This window comes from Asparagus officinalis, chromosome 10 (genome assembly GCF_001876935.1).
Source record: "Asparagus officinalis chromosome 10, Aspof.V1, whole genome shotgun sequence".
Lineage (NCBI taxonomy): Eukaryota > Viridiplantae > Streptophyta > Magnoliopsida > Asparagales > Asparagaceae > Asparagus > Asparagus officinalis.
Window position 1 is genome coordinate 8,036,557 of NC_033803.1, and position 10,381 is coordinate 8,046,937.

The 10,381-nt window shown below is 35.7% G+C and overlaps 2 protein-coding genes across 3 annotated transcripts in view; both read left to right on the forward strand.

The window, feature by feature from the left end:
• On the forward strand, positions 482 to 5,141 carry LOC109825904 (mitochondrial import inner membrane translocase subunit TIM8). The gene is made up of 2 exons (XM_020392816.1): positions 482 to 596; positions 4,646 to 5,141. The coding sequence occupies exons 1-2, from the start codon at positions 561 to 563 to the stop codon at positions 4,832 to 4,834; spliced, it is 225 nt and encodes a 74-aa protein (XP_020248405.1). The 5' UTR covers positions 482 to 560; the 3' UTR covers positions 4,835 to 5,141.
• The window catches only part of LOC109825081 (probable protein S-acyltransferase 7), a 12,733-nt gene continuing 9,791 nt past the window's right edge, over positions 7,440 to 10,381 (forward strand). Inside the window, exon 1 of one of the 2 annotated variants that reach the window (XM_020391795.1) lies at positions 7,440 to 7,748. In XM_020391795.1, the coding sequence (XP_020247384.1) occupies positions 7,674 to 7,748 (75 nt within the window). In that variant the 5' untranslated portion in view covers positions 7,440 to 7,673. The remainder of the gene's footprint in view (positions 7,749 to 10,381) is intronic. The other variant, XM_020391794.1, reaches the window with a different exon arrangement.

Genomic DNA, 10,381 nt, shown 5'->3' on the forward strand with positions numbered 1-10,381 from the left:
AGGAGGTGAAGTTAATTCAGCCTAGTTCCCCTTGGTTCACCCCCTGATAGTATAAAATTTGTTACCCCCCAAATTGGGGTGTAACCAAGGGGAAGGGAACTCCCTTCACTTCCCTTCTCTTCCCTTCTCTCAGTTTCCCTTAACTTCTCTTCACCCCCTACAAATCCAAACAGGCCCTTAGGCTACTGAATCTTCATATTTGTGATTTACACTCCATTAAGTTGTTTAAAGACATCCCACGTTTGTAGTTCACGGGCTCAATTCCGTTAATTTTATTTTGAATAACACCCCTATTTCAAACATTATATAAGCGTTGTTTAGAAGCATGAAGATTTGGAAGTCTAATATAAATAGGATGAAAGCTAGGGTCTAATATGGAAAAAAAAAATCACAAATGCGTTTACCAAATGGCCCAATCACGTGACCCATGCCAGAAATGGGCCTCCAAATATGACGGCCTACTATCCTCGACAAGGCCAAATAAAACGTAGCTAATTTTGGGGTTTTGGTCGAAGCTCATCATCTCTTCAACTAGGGTTTTAGAGGAGCCACCTTTTTCAATGGAGAATTCCGCGGAGTTCCAGAGAATGATTGAGGTAAAATCCCTAATTTTCCAATTGAATGATTTCCAAGCTTTGCTTTGTCTTCAAATTTTACTCTAGAGCGACTTATTTAATGAATTATTTCTGTATTTATTTATTTATTTATCAATATGACTAGGAATTAGTTGAGAATAAGAATGAATAAGAGGTCTTTTTGCAGTAGAATGCTTGTGGTATTAAATTGATGGATTTTGGATTGGTTGATTTATGAAAAGTGTTTGTAGTATTTTCTTTTTTGATGTATGAAATAAAGTTGCCTGCTTTTAGTGTAGCGCTATCACTTTGAATGGAGTTCCAACACCGAAGAACCCATGATCATGGAACGAGTGCTATGAAGATGATGATGGAAGATTTAATATCCTTTATAAGACATAGGGATCTAGAATATGTCTAATTTCATATTTGGGTATCCATGTAATGCTCTTTCGTTGATCTATATGCGGTGATACTCCTAAACAAACAACTAGACGGATGACTTGGTTGTCGTAGGAAGTGAGTTTTCTGATATATGAACTAGGAACATTTGAAATGAATCAAGTGATGAATTGGAAAAACGTGAAGTCTTAGAATACATAGAGAGAACAAAAAGGATATTGATCGGACTTGTTGGATTGTAGAACAATAAGTGTGATATTGTTGAGAATTCGGATGGCAGATTGCAATGACAAAGGAATAGATTCTTTTTTATGTTCTAACTGATTCTGTTATGTGAAATTCATCGAAATGGATAAATTATTGTTACAATATAAAATGTAAGCTTGGTTGATGAAGTTTGATGCAGCTCTGTAGTCACCATAGATGTTGTGTTCCATTGACCGCAATATAAGAAGAATGTTCAAATCTATAGGATTCTACAAATTGAATGTGTTAGAATATAGTTTTGGATGCAATTGTCGTGGAAATTATATTTGTATTTCAGAATGCTGGTGTTTTTAGACAATGATTCTTGAAGAAATAGTCTTTAATCATTGTCACTATAATATTTAAAAGGAGTTGCTGATACATGGATGGGATGCTTTATTGAGATTTGAGTTTGGTGGTGGAAATCTAGATAACCCTTAAGAGCATTATGTGATTAGTGGTAGCTCGAGATATAGAGATTCCAACATCTCCTGATAATTCTTGATCATACTTATCATGATTGACATATAGGCAATTGTTAGAAAGATGAAAAATGTGGCAGTTCATAAATGGGAGTCTTGCCATGTTGGACTGCTTGAGTATTACTTTACCATGACGGCTATCAGGCAAGAGATTCTAAAGAAGTGTCTTTTCTGCCTCTACTCTACGTTGCAAAATGATGCAAAGAGAGAAATGGGCATGGTTCAACAAAGGTAGAGCTGAGATGCACCACACATGAAGGAACATTGTTGACAGAAGTCACAGAACCGTTAAGTGACTTGTTAGTTGTTACGTTGCGTTATGTAACATAACGGGCCTTAAATGTTACATAAACCTATGAAATAACTCAGATACGTCGTTACCCTACATTATTACAATATAACTTGCATTATTTCAATATAATTTCTTTAGACTTGAGTTATAATTGGAAGTAGTTAAGTAATTACTTTTGAATTGTTTGTTAAACATTCATGTCTTGTCTTAGTGATATCATTATGTGATTGTGAAATTGTGAATATGACTAATAAAACAAATGTAATTATGAAGGATCTATATATATAGCTTGTATTGCATGTCCCCTGGTGAAATATGCCAATGATTGGTGTGTTTATATAAGTCTCTTAATTGATCCATGATTATAAATTAGTTGAAGTGACTTGCTTTAAAATGTAATTACACTATTTGTGATTCAACTTGATAAATATGAGCATTTGGTTGAGACCATTTAGCTAAATTTTTTGAGATTCCTGTTTTGGTGTGGGAAGTCTGAGGTCTTATGCAGCAAGCAAATGGGTTTCCCTAGGGCACTTGTCATAGTTAGAAAATTAAGATTCTTCAGGGAATAAATATCTCCAAAAGACAGCAACTTGGTTCTGAGCATTAGTTTTTTTATTCGTTACAAATCCGATCTGTAAATGACAAATTAGTTCTAGTTTGTCTCACTTTCTGATCCATGATTATCCTGGATATATAGATCCTGTTGCATCCTTGGGCTCATTGATTCACTGCACTCAGTTGGTTTCTACTGTTGATCTAAGTAACCCCGTTAAAACTCTTGCACTACGTTACATGGACTCGGGTACGAGTATCCGATACGGGTGCGGATCCGAGTGTCTGATACGAAATTTCTAAAATTTTTGGATACGGGGACACCGTCCTAAATTTCGACACGGGTACGGGGATACGACAATAAAAAATATTACAAGCATTCCTCAAAAAATTACAAGCATTCCTCAAAATATTACAAGTATATTGTTGAAATGGAAGATAAATATTACAAGTTTACAAAATATTACAATCCTAGCCCAAATTTTTATTTACAAATGCTACTCATACAAATGCTACCCATATAAATATTACAAGGTAAATATTACAAGTTTTATTTACAAATGCTATTGCTACCCATACAAATGCTACCCATACAAGATACTATAAGTATACAATTTTTTATTTACAAAGGATACACATATAAAAGGGTTCTAAGGGCTAGGGTTCACTTTATTTTCTCCTGCTTCTTTCCGCCTCCTCCTTCAGACCCAAGGAGATCCGCTCCTCTCTCCCTCCTCTCTCCTCCTTCAGATCTCACTCCCAGTTGATTCTAGGGCTCGGCGCTCGGGTTGTCACTATTCTCCCTTGAAGCTCGTCGCCCCTCAAATCTCGACTCCGACTCCTCCCTTGAAGCTCGTCGCCGACTCCGACTCCTTCCTCGAAGCTCGCCGTCGCCTCCTCCCTCGAAGCTCGTCGTCGCCTCCTCCGTCAAAGCTCGTCGTCGCCTCCTCCCTCAAAGCTCGTCGATTCACACAGTCGCCGTATCCGAGTGCCACCCACCGTATCCGACCCGTATTTCGTACCCGGATCGGTGTCGGGTCGTATCGACACCGGTACGGCGGCCAAATCACCGTGTCCGAGTAACGTAGCTCTTGCATTGTGAATATACTTGTTCAGTTCTTCAATCAGTAACTAGGATCTTGTATAAGCATAACACGCCTATAGGGCATGCAATTGTTGACATTTATTCCCATCTGTAGAATATTTCTTATTTCAAAAGGTTTCTACAGCTTTTGGGTTCCTGTAGTCACACCAAAACACTGCAATAAAAGTTTCTGTTAGTTGGATTTGTTGTTCTTGTCTACTTTTTAAGGTTGAGCTCTTTGGCATGTGGCTCCTTTCAAGTCGGCTTTCTGAGCCCATGATACTTCATATCTTTCTCAAGATATACAAGTATTTAGTATTTGCTGTGAAAGCTTGAAAGTAGTTAAATTTTTACCACAATCAACCTTTAGGTTTAATTGCAGATATACCCTCTTTAATTTGGTGATGTAGCCACTTATGCCCTACAAAACTTTTTTCATTAGAACTCACACCCTCTAAACCTCAGTTGATGTTACTTTTTGCCCTCAATTTTGAGTGCTTTTTAGTCGCTTTGAGATATACCCTCTTTAATCTTGTGGCGTTGCCATTTGTACTCTCCTAAACCTTTTTATTGGCACATACACTCTAAATTTTAGATGGTGTTACTTTGTAGCCTTCAATTCGAGTACTGTTTATTCGAAAACTATAAGACAAAATGTTATTCGTCAACTCATGACTCCTGGGTAACATCTCAATACAAAAGGTTATTTATCAATTCGCGACTCCCTAGTGGTGTAACCTAACCTAAAATTACTGTCTGTTGTTCAGAGAAGTAGTTATGGACATATGAGTGACTACATCTTCTTCGTATCTGCAATGATACATAACGTTTATGTTCATAATTTTGTCACAATAGGGCCCAGCAAAATTCTCGTGCACAGTAAGGGCTGGCGTACTCTCTCTTTTTTACACGTAAAAATGAAATTCTTGGATACCAACATGCCCCACTTGTGAAGACTTTATTGTTTGGTAGAAAGAAATTTCACTCGTAAATATCTTTATGAATGCAGCAAGAGAGGCAGAAAGCGATGGTGAGCGAGATGGTAGGGAAGCTAACAAACCTGTGTTGGGACAAGTGCATCACTGGAACCCCCGGCAGCAAGTTCAGCTCTGGCGAGACCAGTTGCCTCACAAACTGTGCCCAGCGATACGTCGACATGAGCGTGATCATCATGAAGCGTTTCCAGTCCATGCAGTAAAAACTGCAGTATATTTATATGCATTCAGTTTACTCAGATAACTCTTTTAGCTTCTTCTTGATCATTTGATGAGGACCGGGGTGCGGCGTTTGCGCTCTTGGTAACAAATTATGATGATTTAACTGACGCATGTCATGTTCAATGTGCTTGCCGCTATTTCGGTTACACAGTTTGCTTTTGATAAGTTGTACTATTGCAAATGAATTAGCGCTTAAGTGCGATAGAACCATCTGTTGTACGACTGTTTTGCGTAATACCCTTCTAGTTTTATTGTGTTGCGGATAGAACCCCTAGTGTTTTTTTTTTCCGGTTGGAACTCTCATGGCTCTATTTGTGGAAGAACAATTTTCTCTTTAAATGAGTTAAAAACTTTTGCTTAGAGGTAGGGGTGGTAAACGATCGAATCGAATCGAATGCCAAGGTGTTCGTATTTGTATTTGCTTAAAATTATCGAATTCGAATGTGGACTCTAATATTCACATATCTAGTTTTTCGAATTCGAACTCGAATACTTGGTATTTGATAAATATTCATGAATATTCACAAATACTTATCGAATATCAAACTATATTTATTCCGCTAAAGAATTTGATTTCCAAATAGTATTAAAATTCATAAATAAAAATTATTCCTTTATAATATATGATGTATATATATTTTAATCAAAATTTAAATTAGATAACGGATTTAAGATTATTTAAGTCTTAAAATCAGTACATAAAACTTAAGTAATAATGGTAAACGAGTTAAAAATATAACATCATATGTGTAATACAAATAATAAGTTGTGATCAAATTTTAAGCGAATATTTAATAGATAAACGAATCGAATATACATCTGGTTAAATTCTATTCTTTAGTAAACTCGAATACTAAAAAATATTTGTTTAGTGGTAAATGAACTACCGAATCGAATATGATCGAATAGTTATTCGAACAATTATCGAACCATTTATTAATTATTTGGTTCATTTCCACCCGTACTTAGAGGTCTATCTGATCAAATAAAACTAGAGGGGTTGGACGTTCAAAGCAACGATCCTGCATGGGTCTTTTCGCAGTTAACCTGAATCTAAGTGTCGCTGCCGAGGAAAAAATGCCGTGAAATTTGGTCGCGCAGGTTATAAAAAGAAATAATGTTAGAGGCACACCACCCACCACAACCCCAACCATACTTCCCTCTCTCATTGTTATAGTAAACCGGGCTTCATATGAGATTTTAAATTTTTTAAAATCCCATGTGGGGCCCGGTTTACTGTAGCAATGAGAGGGGGGAGTGTGGTTGGGGTTGTGGTGGGTGGTGTGCTCCTAACACCACTCTATAAAAAGATGTGATATCAATGTTACTACTTTTTTTGGGTTAATTTGCGAAACCCCGCCCTATTGTGACTTTTTCATGTAAAGCCTCTCAACTTTGTTTATCGCACATAACCCCTTAAAATTTTGGGGTGTCTGACAAATACTTCCTGAACTTTAATCTTTATTGCCTAAAGAGCATCCTAAAGTTTATTATTTGTCATTTATAGGCAATTTACCTTGTTTTCTCTCAAAGAAATTTTATTTATTTGTAAATTATTAATGTAAAGACATCCAGTGAGAAAAGTTCAAAGGATTTTCGTCAGACACACAGCTCATGGCGGTTATGTGAGATGAACAAAGGTGAAGAGGTTTCCTGTGAAGATCCTCGAGGCCATGTTTGGTAAAAGTTTTAAGAAAGAGAGAGTAAGAAGAATGATTAATAAAGTCAGCTCATTTGATAACCTGAAGTACTAAATTATTAACCCGTTAAAAAAGTTTTATTTTAGCTATTGTGATCTTTTTTAGTGTTTGGGGATTTTGACTATTTTGTTTATGAATAAAAAGGCTAATTATTAATCCTTCTAAATAAGAGTATTAACAGACTCCTCATTTTAAGGATTGATTCATTTTAATTCCTCTAGAGGGGATGACTTAACTCTTATGTATTTTTTGCGTTTGACAAACAGTAAAGAGTTAACTCACATTTTGGCAAGTTAAAAAGGGGTTTAGGCTCCTTACCCCGCCCCCCACCCCCAGCTGAAGGTTCCTTAACGCAGCCCAATCAAAAAACAAAATAGAAATTATGGCCTCTTTGAACATGCATGCGAACCAGTTATAAGTTCATATTTAAGCTCTAATGATGCGCTCAATTATTGTCAGTTCTAATCAAAAGAATTTGACTGCATAACGGTGGTCGTATCACTTTACTTTTTTCGGGTGTATATTGAATGGATTTTAACAGAAGGCTTTCATCTTTCACATCTATTAATAGTAAGAAACTATGTAAAAAGTATAGCACTATCAATTTGTAGCTTAACAAACATAATTCAAGTCGTTAAACAACTAATCACATGGTTCAAAGTCTAAAGCAAAAGATCAGCCTTATTGTACTGATATGTGTTTATTCATATGACTCCCTACATTCTTTAATATATTGAAATTAGTCCGTCAAATCATTGAAACTATCATCAAATCCCTCGATTCTTACAGATTTTTATTTTTTGTTCCAAATTAACCGCTCTCGGACCTAATTCTCATAAACCGTCCTGTTAAGAATAGGGGATCTAGACGCAATTTCAATGATTCAAGGTATTAGTTTAAAATTATGAGAGGTCAAGGGATTAATGTCGGAAAACGCCATAAAAATTTACACTTCACCCTCGCTCACTCTCTCTCTTCTAGAATAAAGTGCGACGCGGCGGCTGTCGTAGGACCTAATCGGAGCTCCGACGAGAAAACCCTAGGACGCTTTCACTCTGGATCTCGCTCGTGTTCTTCTCTTTAGGGTTCGTTCTTATCGGATCCGGATCCGGGTCGAGGAATGTACAGCGGATCCGCGCTCGCCGCCACGTCGGCTGCGGAGCCTAGGGTTTACCAAGCTTGGAGAGGTAGCAATGTGAGTAAATCATCCCCTCTCTCTCTCTCTCTGTAGTTTTTGTACTGAGATTGGAAAAAATTAGGGTTTGATGAAGTTTTGTGATTTGTTGGGAGGTAAAGGTTGTTGCTTTTGTTGGTAATGTGGAGTCAATCCATTTGGCTCAATGCTGTAGCACTAATTTTAGTTCGAAAATTTTGTATTTCAATTCAAATGGCTGTTACTTTAATAATGAACAATTAGGTTTGTTTATGGTAATTGGATTGAGTGAATGGTATGCAGCTATTTTTGGTTAAGAATATGATAAAATTTATTAGGTGTAAAAAGTTAGAAGAATATTTATACTTCTTAGTATGTTTGCTATATAGAGGAAGGTCTGCAGTAATGAGAGTGTGGAATAAATGGCCCACTAATAAAGATAAATGGGTTATCAAAAGAGGAAAAGAGTTTTAAGATCTCGAAGGTCCTTATTTTTCTGTTTCTTCATGGCTGCCGTTAAGGATGTAGATGAGACAGAATATTAAACTTGTTGACCATATGTTTTTTTTTGGTGAGTTGTGAACCTCATTAGTTTTTGTAAGCCTTCATATTGAAAGGCATCACACCGACCAGCAAGTTTGGTCTCACAAAATGTCTTGCAATCTTTTTCTCCCTTTGAGATTTTTGGTTTGATTTCGTAGTCCATAATATATTCATATGTTAGCTATAGGTATTAATCTTATGATGTATAGTGACTATAGTCATTGATTTTGGGATATCAACTCCTTTGGAAGTTAGAGAATCAACAAACTATTATTGATGGTTTTCATGGGAAATGAAATATGAATTGTTTGGTGTACGGTATAGACAAGTCCCTAGCTACTTCAACCCAGTTTGTTTTCTTGCCTTGGGATTAAGGGTATTGTAACTCCCGGACTATAGTTCTAGGATTGTGTTATCTTGGGACTACTTTAGTCCATTTTGTGTTTGTTTTCACACGGACTAACATTTGAACTAACTTAAGATCAGTCCAGGCCATTATTTTTAGTGTGATTATATTAATTGGGACTAATATCATAACCAGTATGACCTTTTTGCTCTTTAATCAACTAATATCATATTAATGCATTGTTTAGCAAAAACCCGAAATATGGGCAGAACCTTGTCTGAAAAATAGGCATACCTGTACTTGTCATGATACAATAAACAACCATATTTATTTAACAAAATATACTCATAAAAGAGCTGAAAACATATATTAAATATAAAATTATCCAAACACAATATCAAATGGTTCCTTAGCATTAATAAAACATCCTTAAAAATCAACAATAATTTTCATCTTACATTTGTAAATAATTTTTTAAAAAGTAAAAATAGGGTGAGGAGCCCTATTCAAAAGCATTTTATATATAAGAGAAAGTCCTTGACTATGTTATCGACCTGCTTAATTACTATAAGATAGTCTAACCACTCCCCTGTTCTTGGACGAGGAGAGAACCTAGTCGTCATTCATGACAACCATTTGTAAGAAAATTTTGACATAATATAAAAGCAATTCAACTAGCAATAACAAATTAACCATAAGATTCATCTTACATTTGAATTAATAGAATCAATAAGAAATACTATGGACTTGTATGCAATAACCAGTAGGGGTGCATTTTGTCTGGATACAACTCGAATATGATACTTATCATATCCATATCCGCTTACCCATCTCGGATGCGGATACATATATACCTCGTTAAGGAAAATTCATATCCATATCCGCTAAAATCGGATACGGATATACATGCAGATATACAAGAGGATATGCATGTGGATACAAAACGGTCAAATGAATATGAGAAAACTAGATAGTATTAAAAAAATATAGTTCATGTGATACAAAAGAGGCAATTAATATGTTCTTATATATGAAAAGCTAAAATTAGACATCTTGATCATCAGAATTAACCTCAAATCCATACTTAAGGATTAAAACTATAGTAACAATATGACTGACATGTATTCGGATATCTCCAATACAAATCCGGATATTTCACTACAAAATCATATCGTTAACGATAAAACCATATCCTTAACCATATCTTATCGGTTATAGATTTGAGTAACTATATCCATATCCTAACGGATACATTTACAAATATTTTCTCGAATATGGATACTATTTAGCACCGCTAATAACTAGAGCTTATGATGCATGACGACGACCTTAAAATGGTTTTTATGTGGCTCTCATCATCGTTATATTCAAGTAGGTGGGCTTTTAGCTTCACTTGAGCTAAAAAACAAAGGCCTTTCACATATTTTACCTCTCATTTGCAGTATATTCAAAACGTGTGTACTCTTTTACAAATTAGATGCGTGCCATATAGACCAACTGCGAAATATTTGCCTAAGGCAACAGGCTGTATATCATGTCAGAAAAGGAAAGAAAAAAAGACTTGTACGATTGAAACTTGAGGGGAAAAAAGAATAGAATGGGCATTTTTGTCCAAAAATCTTAATCTCTCTAGATCATTAGTACCTAGATTAAAAAGGTGGGGATGAGTGGGTTTAACTTAGTCTCCTTTTAGGGATTAATTAATCTATCCTTCAAAATAGTCCGTGGTGGATGAAAACCAAACATGAGATAAAATGGTGGGTTCGGACTATTTTAAAAAATTACT

Excerpts from the sequence above, each read along its gene's own strand:
- LOC109825904 (XM_020392816.1), top strand. The coding sequence starts at position 561 with ATGGAGAATTCCGCGGAGTTCCAGAGAATGATTGAG. Across the intron at positions 597-4,645 it reads AGTTCCAGAGAATGATTGAG|CAAGAGAGGCAGAAAGCGAT; the intron begins GTAAAATCCCTA and ends TTATGAATGCAG.